Raw genomic sequence first — 17609 nt, 5'->3', positions numbered from 1 at the left:
GCCCTGCTGGCTCTGGGGTGCAGAAGGCTCTGAGCCTGTCATGGGCAGAGCCAGTGGCTCTGAAGGGAGATGGCCACGAGCCAGCAAAGTGCCCTCCTGGCCAAGGGTGTCCTGCAGTGCATCAAGAGGAGTGTGGGCAGCAGGGCAAGGGAGGTTGTCCTCACCCTCTGCTCTGAGCTGCTGGTACCACATCTGGAGCCCTGGTTCCAGCTCTGGGCTCCCCAGTTCCAGAGGCAGGGAAGTGCTGGAGAGAGTCCAGGGCAGGCTGCAAAGCTGCTGAGGGGCCTGGAGCAGCTCTGGGAGCAGCAAAGGCTGAGAGCCCTGGGGCTGAGAGCCTGCAGGAGAGCAGCCCCAGAGGGCAGCTGAGCAATGCTCAGCAAGAGCTAAAGGAGCTGTGGGGGGCAAGAGGCTGGGGCCAGGCTCTGCTGAGTGGTGCCCAGGGCCAGGCCAAGGGGCAGAGAGTGGCAGGCAGGAGGTTGGATGTGAGCAGGAGGAGAAAGTTGTTTGGTGTGAGGCTGCTGGAGGCCTGGAGCAGGCTGCCCAGAGAGGTTGTGGAGTCTCCTGGGGTGGAGAGCTTCCAACCCCCCCTGGGCACTGTGCTGCTGGGCAAGCTGCTGGGGGTGCCCTGCTGGAGCAGGGGCTGGGGGCTGCCCCAGAGGGGCTCCCCTTCCAAGCCCACCCTGCTGGGCTTGGGTGAGTGCATCACAACTCTTTATTCCATGCCATGTGGATTCTGGCTATAAGATCTTCTGCCCAGGGGTCTCTTCCAAGCCCACTCTGCTGGGGTCCTGTGTGGTTCTGTGACTCCACTGTGGACCTTCTGTGCCTCCTCCTCTCCAGGCTACCCAGCCCAGGGCTCAGTCTCCTCTCTCTTCCATCCCAACACTTTCAGAACTTCTTTATGGGATGTTGTGCTCATAGTCACAGAATCACAGCCTGGGTTGGGTTGGAAGGGACCTCAAAGGGCATCCAGTGCCAACCCCTGCCATGGGCAGGGACTCCTCCCACCAGCACAGGCTGCCCAAGGCCTCATCCAGCCTGGCCTGCAACACCTCCAGGCAGGAGGCAGCCACAGCCTCCCTGGGCAGCCTCTGCCAGGCTCTCCCCACCCTCACTCTCAACAATTTCTTCCTCCTCTCCACTCTCAATCTCTCCTCTCCCAGCTCAAAGCCATTGTCCCTGGGCCTGGCACTCCCAGCCCTTGTCCAAAGTCCCTCCCCAGCTCTCCTGGAGCCCTTCAGGTCCTGCAAGGCTGCTCTGAGGTCTGCCTGGAGCCTTCTCCTCTCCAGGCTGCACAGCCCCAACTCTCCCAGCCTGGCCCCACAGGGGAGCTTCTGCAGCCTCTGCTCATCTTGGTGGCCTCCTCTGGAGCCTCTCCAGCAGCTCAGGATATCTCTTCCCATGGCAGTGTGGCTGCAGTGGATGATCTTCAGAGGTCCCTTCCAAGCCACCCCCACTCCCTGAGTCCAGGATTCCATGGCACATCCATGGGGTCCAGCCTCATTCCCTTTGTGTGGATCCTCCTCTGCCATGGAGCTGACAGCAGGACCCAGACACTCCCAGGGCTGCTCCCCTGCTGTCTGCCCACCCTCACTCTCAAGCATGTCTTGCTGCTTTTCCTGCAGCACTGCTGTCAGTGGCCTCTGAGCACAGCCTGTGCCTGAGCCCAGCCAGCACTGAGCCCAGCTGCAGAGCTGCACCACACAACCAGAGCCTCACAGAGTGCTCTGGGCTGGAAGGGAGCTCCAGAGCTCAGCCAGCCCAACCCCCTGCACTCAGCAGGGACATCCTCCACTGGATCAGGTTGCCCAGAGCCCTGGCCAGCCTCCCCTGGAATAGCTCCAGGCATGGAGCCTCAACCACCTCCCTGGGCAGCCTGCTGCAGTGTTCCAGCAGCCTCCTGGGGCAGAGCCATCAATGCTGGAGTGCTCTGAGCTTGCTCTCCTCAGCTGTCCCTGCAGGCCCTGTGGCACTGTCACTTCTGCTTGCTCTCAGTGCCATGCTTTCCCAGAGAGGTGGCAGCCAGGTGATGAATAAGTGATGACAGCAATAATGGAGGAGCTTGGATCTGAATTGAAAGGGTTTTCCCCAGCTGCCTTGGAGGTTCAGAAGTGTTGGTGGGGGATTAATGAACTGCTCAAGCCTGAGATGAATGAGAAGCTGCCCATCTGCTCCTAGGCTGAGACCTTGCTGAAGGTGGTGGAGAGCAGCCCTGGGGAGAAGGCCTTGGGGGTGCTGGGGGTGCAGAGCTGGCCAGCAGCCGGCACCCAGCGCTGCCAGCCCAGCCCCAGCCTGGCCTGGGCTCAGCCCCAGCAGTGTGGGCAGCAGGGGCAGGAGGGGATTCTGCCCCTCTGCTGGGCTCTGCTCAGACCCCCAAGCAGTGCTGGGGCAGCTCTGGAGCCCTCAGCACAGCCCAGCCAGGGAGCTGCTGGAGCAGGGCCAGAGGAGGCCACAGCAGTGCTGGCAGGGCTGGAAGCCCTCTGCTGGGAGGCCATCCCTGGAGGTGTTGCAGCAAGCTGTGGCCATGGCAGCTGGGGCCATGGTTGGGTGGCCATGGGTTGGTGCTGGCCTGGAGGAGCTGGGAGGCCCTTTTCAGCCCAAAGCATTCTGTGGTTGTGTGGTTCAGGAGCAGAAGCAAATGTGCTGCCCAAAGCAACTGCTCCAGCAGGAAATGGGTGAAGTGAAAGGCCTCAGCTGTAGGCTCAAGTGGCTGTGCCCCAGTGAGCTGAAGGGCAGGGAGCAGCTGTGCTTGCAGAGGCCATTCAGGGACAAGCTGTGTGTAAGCACTCTGTCAACTCAGCTCCTCCCTTCATCTGCTCCTTGGTGAGCAGCTCTGTGGCACTGCTCAGGAGCAGGGCAGAATGAATTGCTCTAATTGGACATCATCAGCTCTCAGGGAGTCATTGAAGCCAGCCAGTGAGAGGGCAGCAGGGAGATGGATCTTGGCTCCCCAACCCCTCTGTGCCCATGCAGTTAACATCTTCCATGCCAAGGGGCAGAGGAGAGCTCCTTGGAATGCCTGCAGAGTAAAAGCCTTGGCTCAGCAGCTTGCCAGGGCAGCAAACCCAGCTGTGCTGCCAGCTCTTGGGGGCTGCCTGAGTCAGGAATCTCTGCTGTGCCCCTCTCCAGGAGCCTTCTTGCTCTCTCCAACTCCCTGCAGGGAGGCTGTAGCCAGGTGGGGGTTGGTCTCTTCTCCCAGGCAAGCAGCACCAGAACGAGAGGACACAGTCTCAAGCTGTGCCAGGGGAAGTTCAGGCTGGAGGTGAGGAGAAAGTTCTTCCCAGCAAGAGAGATTGGCCCTTGGGATGTGCTGCCCTGGGAGGTGGTGGAGTCCCCATCCCTGGAGGTGTTCAAACAAGGCTTGGATGTGGCACTTGGAGCCATGGCTTAGTTGTCAGGAGGTGTTGGGTGACAGGTTGGACCTGATGGTCTCTGAGGTGTTTCCAACCTCATTGATGCTGTGACCTGAAAGGGCTTCTCCTGAGATGTGCCAGGGGAGGCTTAGGTTGGAGAGGAGGAACAATTTCTTCCTGAGAAGGGCTGTCCAGGCCTGGCCCAGGCTGCCCAGGGCAGTGGTGGTGTCCCCATCCCTGGCTGTGCTCCGTGCCACACCGAGGTGGTGCTGGCTGCCATGGTGGGCTTGGTGGTGCTGGGTCAGTGGCTGGGCTGGATGCCTGTAATGGTCTCCTCCCAGCACCCTGATTCCCTGGCTCCATGAGAGATGCTGTGGCCATTTGTCAAGAGTTTCCAAAGGCAGCTTTGGAGCCTGCTCACACCTCCCACCCTGCCTGGAGGTTGCCTGAGGGGCTGCTGTGGCCCAGTTCCTGCAGCTCCTGCTCCCAGCTGCGTGGAGAGGCTCAAGTGTGGCTTTATCTGCAGGGATCCCTCAGCACCCTGCTGTGCACCCCCCAGGGTGAGCTGGCTCATGGTGGCTTCTCACTCCAGATGGGCTTCTTCTCAGGCAGGGTAAGGAGCTCCTGATGGGCTGAGGTCATCTCTGAGCTGCAGTCTGCTTCCTGCAGAGCTGCCAGCCCGGCAGAGTCCTGCACAGCAGAGCCTCCAGCAGGAGGGATGCTCTGCTGCTGGCTCCTGCTCACAGAGGGCTGTCAGCCCCCACAGAGGGACAGTTTGCACTTGTGGCATTGCAGTCACAGTTCACACAGTCACAGAGTGCCAGGGCTTGGGAGGGACCTCCAGAGATCATCCAGTCCAACCCCAACCCCCTGCCAGGGCAAGGGCACCCAGGGGCTCTGGAGCCCTCAGCACAGCCCAGCCAGGGAGCTGCTGGAGCAGGGCCAGAGGAGGCCACAGCAGTGCTGGCAGGGCTGGAAGCCCTCTGCTGGGAGGCCAGGCTGGGAGAGTTGGCCTTGGGCAGCCTGCAGGGGAGAAGGCTCCAGGCAGACCTCCTGCTGGCCTTGCAGGGCTCCAAGGGCCCAGCAGAAAGCTGGGGACAGACTTCTGAGCAGCGCCTCTTGGGCCAGGCCAAGGGGGGATGGTTTGGGCTGCAAGAGGGAGCTTGAGAGTGGAGAGAAGGAGAAATGGTTGGTGCTGAGGGTGGGGAGAGCCTGGCCCAGGCTGCCCAGAGAGCTGGGAGCTGCCCCATGGCTGGCAGCAGTGCAGCTCAGGCTGGTTGGGGCTGTGAGCAGCCTGCTCTGCTTGGGGCTGTCCCTGCTGGCTCCACAGCCTCCCTGGGCAGCCTGTGCCAGGCTCTCCCCACCCTCACTGCCAACAATTTCTTCCTCCTCTCCACTCTCAATCTCTCCTCTCCCAGCTCAAAGCCATTGTCCCTGGGCCTGGCACTCCCAGCCCTTGTCCACAGTCCCTCCCCAGCTCTCCTGGAGCCCTTCAGGTCCTGCAAGGCTGCTCTGAGGTCTGCCTGGAGCCTTCTCCTCTCCAGGCTGCACAGCCCCAACTCTCCCAGCCTGGCCCCACAGGGGAGCTTCTGCAGCCTCTGCTCATCTTGGTGGCCTCCTCTGGAGCCTCTCCAGCAGCTCCAGGTCCTTCTTGTGCTGGGGGCCCCAGAGCTGGAGGCAGTGCTGCAGGTGGGCTCTGAGCAGAGCAGAGCAGAGGGGCAGAATCCCCTCCCTGTGCTGCTGCTCTCCCTGCTCTGGCTGCAGCTCAGCACTCAGCTGGCTCTGGGCTGCCAGGGACCAGTGCTGGAGTTTGCTGTGAGCAATTCCCTGGCACAGAGTGATACAAGGTAGGGACTGGGAAGGACCTTTGGAGATCATTGAGTCCAGCCCCACAGCTTGTTCCAAGAGCAAGACAACTGCTGGATTGACTTTTCCTGTTGGTCACAGGCAGCCCTCTGACAGGGGACACTCTGCAGCCTCCACTGCTAGCACACAGAGAGGCTTTGGCAGCAGCCCATGGATAATCATGGGGCAGGAGATCATCAGCCTGTGTGGTGCCACCACCAGAAGTGTTAACAGATCTCCATCAGCCTGGCACTGATGTCAAACAGCCACTTAGCAATTAAGGCTTTAATTGCCAGGCAATTAACTTTGCAAGTGCAATGCAATTAGCCTGCAGAGTGTAATCTGCAGAGGAGTGGCCCTGGCCCAGAGTCCCATGGCTGGGGGTGGGGGGAGGATGTGTGGTGGGGAGCAGGGCAGCAAGGAATTCCCTTCCCCCTTTGGACCTGCTAGGGGAAGGCTCACATCCCAAAGCCTTGGAGCATTCCCCTCACAACTCTTTATTCCATACCATCTTGATTCTGGCTCTAAGATCTTCTGTCTCTTCCAAGCCCACCCTGCTGGGGTCCTGTGTGGTGCTGTGACTCCACTGTGGACCTTCTGTCCTGGTCCCCAGCACCACAACTTGGCCACATCCCCACTGCAGCTCAGCAGGCAGTAAAGTCCTCACCACTGCTTCTTCTAGAGGAGAAACCTTCAGGAGGGCTGAAGCTGAGATGGCTCCACAGGGAAGGGAGACCTCACTGCCCTCTACAGCTACCTGCAGGGAGGCTGGAGCCAGGTGGGGGGTGGCCTCTGCTCCCAGGCAACAGAACAAGAGGACACAGTCCCAAGCTGTGCCAGGGGGAGGTTTAGGGTTGATCTTAGCAAGAAGTTCTTCCCAGACAGAGAGATTGCCCTGGGGATGTGCTGCCCAGGGAGGGGCTGGGGTCAGTGCCCCTGGAGGTGTGTGAGAAGAGCCTGGATGAGGCCCTTGGTGCCAGGGTCTGCTTGATGAGTTAGGGTTGGGTTGGACTTCATGATCCTGAAAGCCTCTTCCAAGCTGACTGATTCTGTGGCTTGGGCTGGGGGATGCCCAGAGGTCCCTTCCAGCCCTCCCCATGCTGGGGCTCTGGGATTTGGTGTTCATCCACATTTGCTCCCCAAGACTTGAGGGGAGGAGGAGATGAAATCCCCACAGGGAGTGACAATGCTGGAAACTGGGACTGGGGTTGGGAAGAGCTCCCTAGAGAAACCCCCAGAAACAAACTCTCCCTTCCCAGCAGGTTGCAGCCTGGTTTTCACTGAGCAAACTGAGCTCTCACAGCTGTACCTCGGTGCCAAATCCCTGCCTGACCACAGCCAAGTAGCTCAGATGTGAGATGAAAAAGCACAGCATTGCCCAGCTGACTTCCACTCAGCAACCTAAACAGCCCCAGGGCTCTCAGCCCCACTCAGCAGAGCCTGGCCCCAGCCTCTTGCCCCCCACAGCTCCTTTAGCTCTTGCTGAGCATTGCTCAGCTGCCCTCTGGGGCTGCTCTCCTGCAGGCTCTCAGCCCCAGGGCTCTCAGCCTTTGCTGCTCCCAGAGCTGCTCCAGGCCCCTCAGCAGCTTTGCAGCCTGCCCTGGACTCTCTCCAGCACTTCCCTGCCTCTGCAACTGGGGAGCCCAGAACTGGAGTCAGGATTCAAGCTGTGGCCCTGAATAGCACAGAGCAGAAGAGGATGAGAACCTCCCCTGGCCACACTCTTCTTCCTGCAGGCAGTGCTGGAGTATTGCCTTCTGCTGCTGCCTGGCCATCAGCTAAGCACATCAGGTTGTAACAGAGTGGGGGGATGCTTCCCCTCCAACAGCATCACTGAGCTGGAGGAGGCAGAGCTCAGCTTCTGCAGCTTTGGGGTTTTTTTCAGTCCTTGCCAGGAAATAAATGGTCTGTGGGAACAACTGCAGCTTCCCTGGGAAGATGGATGAGCAGCCTGCATTGCCTGGGGAAGCAGCAGCTGGCAGCTTCAGCAGGGGGACAGGTCCCAGCAGGCTGGTTGACTAATGTGGGCTTGGGGCTGCTCAGCTGTCCCCTGGAAGCAGGCAGCACTCCAGCAGCTGAAGGAGGGACAAACTCATTACCTGCAGGGCTGGTCCTTGTCAGGGGGGTGCAGAAATGGCCTCAGGCCAGGCTGACATGAAACAGCAAAGCAAGGCTGAGCTCCAGGATCTGCAACAGGCTGCCCAGGGAGGCTGTGGCTGCCTCCTGCCTGGGGGTGCTGAAGGCCAGGCTGGATGAGGCCCTGAGCAGCCTGGGGCTGGTGGGAGGTGTCCCTGCCCATGGCAGGGGGCTGGAGCTGGGTGAGCTCTGAGGTCCCTTCCAACCTGAGCATTCTGCAGTGCTGTGATTTAGGAGGCTCTGAAGTCAGTGAGGCACCATAAAGAGGTTTGGCTCATCCTTGGGGATAAATACTTTTGTGTTTCCTGTTAGATGGATGCTGCAGCAGAAAGGAGACCTCCTGGGGGCCTTGCAGGGCTCCAAGGGCCCAGCAGAAAGCTGGGGACAGACTTCTGAGCAGGGCCTCTTGGGCCAGGCCAAGGGGGGATGGTTTGGGCTGCAAGAGGGAGCTTGAGAGTGGAGAGAAGGAGAAATGGTTGGTGCTGAGGTGGGGAGAGCCTGGCCCAGGCTGCCCAGAGAGCTGGGAGCTGCCCCATGGCTGGCAGCAGTGCAGCTCAGGCTGGTTGGGGCTCTGCTTGGGGCTGTCCCTGCTGGCTGCAGGGGGCTTGGGCTGGAGGAGCTTTAAAGCTCCCTCCCAGCCTGAATTACCCTGTGGTTCTGTGATTCAGGTGAATCAATTGTGGTTGAAATAAGTTGACTCCTTTAGAGAACATCTCTGGGGCTGCTCTCCTGCAGGCTCTCAGCCCCAGGGCTCTCAGCCTTTGCTGCTCCCAGAGCTGCTCCAGGCCCCTCAGCAGCTTTGCAGCCTGCCCTGGGCTCTCTCCAGCACTTCCCTGCCTCTGGAACTGGGGAGCCCAGAACTGGAACCAGGACTCCAGATGTGGCCTGACCAGGGCAGAGCAGAGGGGGAGTAGAACCTCCCTTGCCCTGCTGCCCACACTCTTGGTGCTCCCCAGCACTCCATTGGCTTCCTGGCCCTCAGGGCACGTTGCTGGCTCCTGGGGAACTTGTTGGTCCCCAGCACTCCCAGGTCCTGCTCCCTGGACCTGCTTCCCAGCAGGTCTCCCCTCCCCTGTCCTGCTGCAGGAGGTCTTTCATCAGTCTGAGAGCTGCCCTAGAGGTGCAGATGGTGTAGTGTGGGTAGAGCTCCCAGAGTCTGTCCCTCTGTCTGGCCACCTACAGACCCACAGAGAGGAGGCCAGGGATGCCTTGGGGGCTGATGCAGCAGGAGCCTCTAACGATCTGCTTCTCAGTTTGGGGTGAGAAGAAGCCTTTTCCTGACTGCCAACACTTGGAATTTCTCCCTTTCCTGTCCTGCCCTTCATTTATGGCAGCCTGAGTGCTGCTCCAAGCTCCCAGAGCTGGGTGTTCCCTTCACCCCTGTGCTCTGCTCCTCCTGGCACTGCCTGTGCCTGCGACACGCTGCTGGCACCACCTGCAGTTCCTGCCCTGCTCCTTGCTCCTGTTCATAGCATCACAAACTGCTTTGGGTGGGAAGGACCTCCCACCAGCCCAGGCTGCCCAAGGCCTCATCCAGCCTGGCCTTCCACACCCCCAGGCAGGAGGCAGCCACAGCCTCCCTGTGCCAGTCTCTCCCTACCCTCACTGCCAGCAGCTTCTTCCCCCTCTCCGCCTTCTGGAGCGCACCGGGGAGGTTGAGTGTGGAAGAAGGTGGTTTCTTTCTTTTCCCCCCCAACAGTCTGTTCTCCTTGCAGATGGGAAGGTTGAAGTGACCAAAGAAGGAGTGAAGCTGTGCACCATGGGGCCTGGCAAGGTCTTTGGGGAGTTAGCCATCCTCTACAACTGCACCAGGACGGCCACCGTCAAAAGTAAGCTGAGCGCCGCGGTGGGGAGCGGCTGGGGGCTTCCACTTGGGGGGGGGAAGCAAGGCTCTGCCATCGCTGCTTTGGGCTGGCAGCCTCTCTTAGGTGCCCCTCTGCCTTGGTGGGTGGGATTTGGTGGCATTACAGGGTTGAGCTCAGCCACTGGGAGCGGGGAGCCAACGCCTCCAGCAGCTTCTTGTCTGCGTGGGCTTCGTCCCCCCGGGCTTGAGACAGCAGAGGGGATGGTGAGCACCTTCCTCTCACCCTTGGACACAGCTGACCTTGGGAAGCCTGCAGGTGGAGTTGAGGAGATTAAAGCTTGATGCCTTTGGGGTTTGGGTTTGCTTTCTATTTTGTTCAGGGCAAATCAATGTTTTTCTCCCCCCTCCTTTCCCCCCTTCTAACCTGACTAAGTCAGGAGAGAAACCCAAACAAGCCTGGTTGCACCGAGCCCCTGGTCTCCAGGGCTGCTCCTTTCATCTGCTTTCTGTTGTGAGTGTTCTGGGCAATGAAGGAAAAGAAAGAGGGGTTGGGGGTGGGGGAAAAAGAGGGAATCAATCCCACTGCTGTGTGCAGCAAAGAAATGCTTTCATTTAAATGCAGCAAAACAGGGCAGGTTTGGCTCCCAGGGTCTTGTTTCTGGTGGGATCTCAGGTGGGAGCTTTGTAGGGGCTGAGAAATGGTTCTGTGGTTGAAGGGTGCTCTGGGGGGAGAAGTTAGAAGGGAAGAGAAAGGGGTGGAGGAATCCAGAATGAACCAGGCTGGAAAAGCCTTTCGAGCTCATGCAGCCCAAGCGAGCCCCCAGCACCATCCAATCCGCTCAGCCATGGCACCCAGGGCCTCAGCCAGGCTCTTCCTGAGCACCTCCAGGGATGGGGACTCCACCACCTCCCTGGGCAGCACATCCCAATGGCTAACAACTCTCTCTGGGAAGAACTTTCTCCTCACCTCCAGCCTAAACCTCCCCTGGCACAGCTTGAGACTGTGTCCTCTTGTTCTGGTGCTGGCTGCCTGGGAGAAGAGACCAACCCCCACCTGGCTACAACCTCCCTGCAGGGAGTTGCAGACAGCAAGGTCTCCCCTGAGCCTCTTCTTCTCCAGGCTAAGCAACCCCAGCTCCCTCAGCCTCTCCTCCCAGGGCTGTGCCCCAGACCCCTCCCCAGCTTTGTTGCCCTTCTCTGGACACCTTCCAGCAGCTCAACCTCTTTCCTAACCTGAGGAGCCCAGAACTGGACACAGGACTCAAGGTGTGGCCTAAGCAGTGCTGAGCACAGGGCACAAGGACTTCCCTGCTCCTGCTGGCCACACTCTTCCTGATGCAGGCCAGGATGCCCTTGGCCTTCTTGGCCCCCTGGGCACACTGCTGGCTCCTGTTCAGCTGCTGTCCACCAGCACCCCCAGGTCCCTCTCTGCCTGGCTGCTCTCAGCCACGCTGACCCCAGCCTGCAGCACTGCCTGGGGTTGGTGTGACCAATGTGCAGAACCTGGCACTTGGATGTGTTCAATCTCCTGCCCTTGGCCTCTGTCCCTCTGTCCAGCCTGGCAAGGTCCTTCTGCAGAGCTCTCCTAGCCTCTAACAGCTCAGCTCCTGACCCCCAGCCCTCAGCTCTTGAGAGACATTGCTCAGATCCCTCTCAGCCTTCTCCTCTCCACACTCAGCAGCCCCAGGGCTCTCAGCCTCTCCTCAGCAGCAGTGCTCCAGGCCCTTCAGCATCCTTGCAGCCCTCCCTTGGCCTCTCCCCTAGCAGATCCCTGTCCCTCCTGAGCTGGGGAGCCCAGAGCTGGCTGCAGTATTGCAGGTGAGGTCTCCCCCTACCCTTTTTGGCTGCTTAACTGGGGAGCAGTCACGAGGTCACTGCTGGCAGTGTCCTCAGAGAGGTTGTTCTCCAAGGCAGAGCAGGCTGCAGTTGTTGTCATGGTCTGTTCCTTCCCCATTATGATAATTAAGGACCACCTTCTCTCACCTTGTTTCCTAAGTGCCTTCTAGATGCTTTCTCTCTCCTTGCTGCACAGCTGGGGCTGTAATCAGTGTGATGTCCTTTCCAGTGAGGTGGCACAGCATGACTTTGGGGAAGTGCTGCAGCCAGACCTACCTGAGGAGAGGCCTTGGACTTGTGCATCTCAATTGGGGACATGCAAGGGACTGGAGCAAAAGTAGAAGTGGGGAGCTTGAGATTGGCTGTGAGGAAGAAGTTGTTGGCCAGGAGGGTGGTGAAGAGCCTGGCACAGGTTGCCCAGGGAGGTGGTGGAAGCCTCCTGCCTGGAGGTGTTTGCAGCCAGGCTGGAGGTGGCTGTGAGCAACCTGCTGCAGTGTGAGGTGTCCCTGCCCATGGCAGGGGGTTGGCACTGGCTGAGCCTTGGGGTCCCTTCCAGCCCTGCCAGCTCTGGAAGTCTGTGGTTGTATGAAATACATAGAATAAACCAGGTTGGAAGAGACCTTCAAGATCATCCTGTCCAACCCATCAACCAATCCAGCACCACCTAAACAACTAACCCATGGCACCAAGCACCCCATCAAGTCTCCTCCTGAACACCTCCAGGGATGGGGACTCCACCACCTCCCCAGGCAGCACATTCCCATGGGCAATCACTCTTTCTGTATAGAACTTTTTCCTAACATCCAGCCTGAACCTCCCCTGGCACAGCCTGAGGCTGTGTCCTCTTGTTCTGGTGCTGGCTGCCTGGGAGAAGAGACCAACATCTGTCTGGCTACAACCTCCCTTCAGGCAGTTGAAAGTGCAGAGGAGGAGGAGCTGCCAGAGCAGCCCCTGTGGAAGGTTCTGAGGCAGGAAGGATCTCCAGGGGGTTGGGCTTTGCTCCCCAGGAACAAGGGAACAGGAGGAGAGGAACTGGCCTGAAGTTGCCCCAGGGGAGGTTTAGGTTGGACATCAGAAGAAACTTCTTCCCTGGAAGGGTTCTCAAGCCCTGGCCCAGGCTGAATCCCCATCCCTGGAGGTGTTTCCCAGCTGTGGTGCTGAGGGCCATGGCTTAGCCCCAGCCTGGGCACAGCCAGAGCCTGGTTGGAGTGGATGCTCTGGAAGGGCTTTCCCAAGCCCAGGGGTCCTGTGAGGGGGCTGCTGAGCTCCCCTTAGAGCAGCTGGAACAGCAGCAGGGGCCCTGAGCTGGCCTGGTTTGACTCATTTCATTTGTGGCTCAGCTTCCCAAGCCAACCCTGGAGCCTGACAGAAGGCAACCCTTGGCCTCCCAGGTTCCTCTCAGGATGCTTTGGGTTCCTGCATGGTTTTGGGAGGCTGTTGTTCTCTATCAGCATGTGGTGGAGAGCAGCACATGAGGGACAAAGAGAGCTGGGGAAGGGTCTGGAGCAGAGGGCTGGGGAGGAGCAGCTGAGGGAGCTGGGGGTGTGGAGTGTGGAGCAGAGGAGGCTGAGGGAGACCTCCTTGCTCTCTGCAGCTGCTGAGAGGAGGCTGCAGCCAGCTGGGGGCTGGGCTCTGCTCCCTAGTGACAGGAGGAGAGGAACTGGCCTGAAGTTGTGCCAGGGAAGGACTGTGTCTGTTTGTGAGGTCCCCAGTTCAGGAGGGACAGGGATCTGTGGGAAAGAGTCCAGTGGAAGCTATGAGGATGATGAAGGGACTGGAACATCTCTGTCAGGAGGAAGGGCTGAGGGCCCTGAGGCTGCTTTAGCCTGGAGAAGAGCAGCCCCAGAGGGGATCTTGCTGATGTCTGTAGGGGTCTGTAGGGGGTCTATATGTCTGAGGGGTTGGGGGCAAGAAGAAGGGCCCAGAGCTGAAGCCAGCACTCAAGCTGTGGCCTCCCCAGTGCCCAGCCCAGGGCACAAGCCCTGCCCTGCTCCTGCTGCCCACACCATTGCTGCTGCAGGCCAGGCTGCTGCTGCCCTTCTTGCCCCCCTGGCCACTGCTGGCTCCTCTCCAGCTGCTGCCACCCAGCACCCCCAGGGCCTTTCCTGCTGGCCACTTCCCAGCCCCTCTGCCCCCAGCCTGGAGCCTGCCTGGGGTTGCTGTGACCCAAGGGCAGTATCTGGCACTTGGCTTTAGCCTTCTCCTGTGCAGATTGCAGGCTGGCAACCTGTCCAAGCTCCCCCTCCAAGAGAGCTGCTCTGTCCCATCTTGCCTCCTCTGGACCTTCTGACGGCTCCCTGGCTCCTTCAGGCTGGCTCCTGGCAGGGAGGGCACGGGAGATGCAAGGAGCTCTCCAGCAGCAGGTGATACCCTCCAGTCTTGTTTTGTTGCATGACTTTCAGTGTCCACATCAGCCTTGGGAGTCTCCCTGGAGACAATTACCTTGGGATGAGACTGAGAGCTGCCCTCATGCCCCTCTGGGAAGCTCTTCAGCACCAAGCTGTTCTCCCTCGCCTCGTCCCGGCAGCGACTCTGAAACCAAGGTGCTCCCTCCCTCCCTCTGCAGAGGATGTTCTCCTGGCTGGGGCAGTGCAGCATTAGCATGCAGCACACCATGAGCTTAGTGAGGCCTTCTCCACGTGGTGAGAGGCCTGCAGCAGGTCTCCCCAGACAGCTGAAGAGCACATAAAGGATGAGTACGGCTCTGCATGCAGGCAGACCACGGGTGCTGTCCTACGTGGCTCTGCAGCCAGCAAGCTGGAGACCAGCAGCACAGCCAACTACAGGCTGGGAGGCCAGGCTGGGAGAATGGAGTGGAATGGAATGGGATAGAATGGAATGGAATGGGATGGGATAGAATGGAATGGAATGGGATAGAATGGAATGGAATGGAATGGAATGGAATGGAATGGAATGGAATGGGATAGAATGGAATGGAATGGAATGGGATAGAATGGAATGGAATAGAATGGAATGGGATAGAATGGAATGGAATGGAATGAAATGGAATGGAATGGGATAGAATGGAATGGAATGGGATAGGATGGAATGGAATGGAATGGAATAGAATAGAATAGAATAGAATAGAATAGAATAGAATGGAATGGAATGGAATGGAATGGAATGGGATAGAATGGAATGGAATAGAATAGAATAGACCAGGTTGGAAGAGACCTTCAAGCTCATCGAGTCCAACCTATCATCCAACAGCACCTAATCAACTAACCCATGGCACCAAGCACCCCATCAAGTCTCCTCCTGAACACCTCCAGGGATGGGGACTCCACCACCTCCCTGGGCAGCACATTCCCATGGGCAATCACTCTCTCTGTGTAGAACTTCCTCCTAACATCCAGCCTAAACCTCCCCTGGCGCAGCCTGAGACTGTGTCCTCTTGTTCTGGTGCTGGTTGCCTGGGAGAAGAGACCAACCCCCACCTGGCTACAACCTCCCTGCAGGGAGTTGCAGAGAGCAAGAAGGTCTCCCCTGAGCCTCCTCTTCTCCAGGCTAAGCAACCCCAGCTCCCTCAGCCTCTCCTCACAGGGCTGTGCTCCAGACCCCTCCCCAGCTTTGTTGCCCTTCTCTGGACACCTTCCAGCAGCTCAACCTCTTTCCTAACCTGAGGAGCCCAGAACTGGACACAGGACTCAAGGTGTGGCCTAACCAATGCAGAGTCCAGGGGCACAATGACCTCCCTGCTCCTGCTGGCCACACTGTTCCTGATGCAGGCCAGGATGCCCTTGGCCCTCCTGGCTGCCTGGGCACACTGCAGGCTCATGTTCAGCCTACCATCAACCAGCACCCCCAGGTCCCTCTGTGGCCATGGCAGCTGGGGCATGGCTTGGGGGCCATGGTGGGGGTGGGCTGGATGCTCCTGGATGTTTTGTTTCCAACCCAACCAATTCCTTTGATTCTGTGCCACCACAGTCCTGGGCAAGCTGCTGTGGCTGCCCTTGCTTCAGCAGGGGGCTTGCACTGGATGGTCTCCAGAGGTCCCTTCCACCTCTCAGCAGCTTGGGGAGCAAGGAGGGGGCTGTTCCCCTCTCCTCAGCCAGCAGCAGCCTGGTTTGCAGCCTGCAGGCTGTGCTCCTCCCCCAGCAAGCCTTCCTGGCATCACACTGCTGATGGCAGCAGCTCATCAAGCAGCACTCTGGGGTGGCCTGGAGCTGCTCCCTCTCTTTAGTACCTCATTAGTATCTCCTTGCTGCACACAGGAGAGCTATGACTGCAGCAGCTGATTTAGTGGCTTGCATCTTCCTTTACCAGCAGGAAGAGTTTTCAGCCTCTCAGTCCCTTGCCCTGTGAGCTGGGCAGGCTGAAGCCTTCACCAATGTTACTGGCAGTAGGATGTTGGCAAGTTTGCAGATGGCACCCAGCTGGGGGCAGGAGTTGAGCTGTTAGAGGGTAGGAGAGCTCTGCAGAGGGACCTGGACAGGCTGGGCAGATGGGCAGAGGCCAACAGGATGGCACTGAACAAGTCCCAGTGCCAGGGGCTGCACTTTGGCCACAGCAACCCCAGGCAGAGCTACAGGCTGGGGTCAGAGTGGCTGAGAGCAGCCAGGCAGAGAGGGACCTGGGAGCAGTGGTTGATGGTAGGCTGAACATGAGCCAGCAGTGTGCCCAGGGGGCCAAGAAGGCCAAGGGCATCCTGGCCTGCATCAGGAAGAGTGTGGCCAGCAGGAGCAGGGAAGTCCTTCTGCCCTGTGCTCAGCACTGCTTAGGCCACACCTTGAGTCCTGTGTCCAGCTCTGGGCTCCTCAGGTTAGGAAAGAGGTTGAGCTGCTGGAAGGTGTCCAGAGAAGGGCAACAAAGCTGGGGAGGGGTCTGGGGCACAGCCCTGTGAGGAGAGGCTGAGGGAGCTGGGGTTGCTTAGCCTGCAGAAGAGGAGGCTCAGGGGAGACCTTCTTGCTCTCTGCAACTCCCTGCAGGGAGGTTGTAGCCAGGTGGGGGTTGGTCTCTTCTCCCAGGCACCCAGCACCAGAACAAGAGGACACAGTCTCAAGCTGTGCCAGGGGAGGCTCAGGCTGGATGTTAGGAAGAAGTTCTTCCCAGCAAGAGAGATTGGCCCTTGGGATGTGCTGCCCAGGGAGGTGGTGGAGTCCCCATCCCTGGAGGTGTTCAAGAGGGCACTGGATGTGGCACTTGGAGCCATGGGTTAGTTGGCAGGAGGTTGGGTGACAGGTTGGAGCTGATGATCTCTGAGGTCTTTTCCAGCCTCATTGATTCTGTGCTTCTATGTTTCTGTGTCATCTGCTCAGGTGGGGGCTGGGGAGTGACACCTGCCCCATGGTGTCTGCACCTCCATGGATGCATTCCATGGGACTGGGCTCCTGCAGTGGGGCTCTGGAAGGCACATTCTGGAAGCTGGGGAGGAGAGGCTGAGGAACCTGAGCTGGAGGAGGCTGAGGGGAGACCTCACTGCCCTCTGCAGCAGCTTGAAAGGAGGCTGCAGTGAGGCCAGTGTTGGCTTCTTCTCCTGAGTAGCTAATGACAGGACAAGAGGAAATGGCCTAAAATCACTGCTGAGTGCTGGGGAGACTTCACCTGGAGCACTGTGTGCAGCTCTGGGGCCTCCAGCACAAGAAGGACGTGGACCTGATGGAGAGGGCCCAGAGGAAGCCACCAAGAGGATCAGAGGGCACTGGCAGCACAGGAGGCCAAGGGCAGCCTGGGCTGCATCCAAAGCAGTGTGGCCAGAGCTGGAGAGAGGGATCCTGCCCCTCTGCTCTGCCCTGGGGAGATGTCACCTGCAGGACTGGGGCCTGATCTGGTGCCCTCAGCACAGGAGAGATAAGGAGCTGATGAAGAGAGTCCAGAGGAGGATGTGAGAATGATCAGAGGCTGGAGAACCTCAGCTATGGGCACAGGCTGAGGGAGCTGGGGGTGTTCAGCCTGGAGAAGAGAAGCCTCCAGGGAGACCTTAAAGCAATCTTCCAGTCCCTGAAAAGGCTCCAAGAAGAATGCAGAGAGACTGTTGCCAAAGGCCTGCAGGGACAGGAGCAGGGGCAATGGCTTCAAAGCAGAGCAGAGCAGATTGAGATTGGATGTGAGGAACAAGTTGTGCCCCAGGAGGCTGCTGGAACACTGCAGCAGGCTGCCCAGGGAGGTGGTTGAGGCTCCATGCCTGGAGCTATTCCAGGGGAGGCTGGCCAGGGCTCTGGGCAACCTGAGCCAGTGGAGGATGTCCCTGCTGAGTGCAGAGGAGCTTGGGCTGGCTGAGCTCTGGAGCTCCCTCCCAGCCCAGAGCATTGTGTGGTTGCTGTCATTGCCATGGCAGCAGGAAGCAGAGATCAGATGTGCCAGGGGCTGAATCAGTGCTGGTGTGAGCTGCAGCCTGTGGCAGGCTTGGGGGGCTGCATGAGCAGGGATGCCTGCCAGCCCTTGGGCCTGCAGAGGAGGGAATGCACAGCAGCATTTCACACCTTGCTTTCCCACAGGGTGAGACAGACCCAAGTGCTGCTTCAGGGACATTCATCACCCCCATAAAAGTTAATAGACTGGGAGGAGGAGGGAGCTCAGTGCAAGATGTGCTCTTCATGATCCCCTTGGAGCTGCTGCAGTCCCTGCAGTGGTTAACCAAGGCTGCTGGCCCTGCTGCTGCACACACAGGCTGTGCCACAGGACAGGGAGTTAAG

General features: G+C 59.2%; 1 protein-coding gene across 2 annotated transcripts in view; it reads left to right on the top strand.

Annotated features, from left to right (window-relative positions):
* The window catches only part of PRKG1 (protein kinase cGMP-dependent 1), a 287512-nt gene that overhangs the window by 143992 nt on the left and 125911 nt on the right, over positions 1-17609 (top strand). For both annotated transcript variants that reach the window (XM_054174681.1, XM_054174680.1), the window contains exon 3: positions 9050-9163. In XM_054174681.1, the coding sequence (XP_054030656.1) occupies positions 9050-9163 (114 nt within the window). The remainder of the gene's footprint in view (positions 1-9049; positions 9164-17609) is intronic.

The sequence above is a fragment of the Dryobates pubescens genome, chromosome 30 (assembly GCF_014839835.1).
Source record: "Dryobates pubescens isolate bDryPub1 chromosome 30, bDryPub1.pri, whole genome shotgun sequence".
Taxonomy (NCBI): domain Eukaryota; kingdom Metazoa; phylum Chordata; class Aves; order Piciformes; family Picidae; genus Dryobates; species Dryobates pubescens.
The sequence above is the reverse complement of the archived record's forward strand: the minus strand, read 5'-3'. Positions and strand labels throughout refer to the sequence as shown.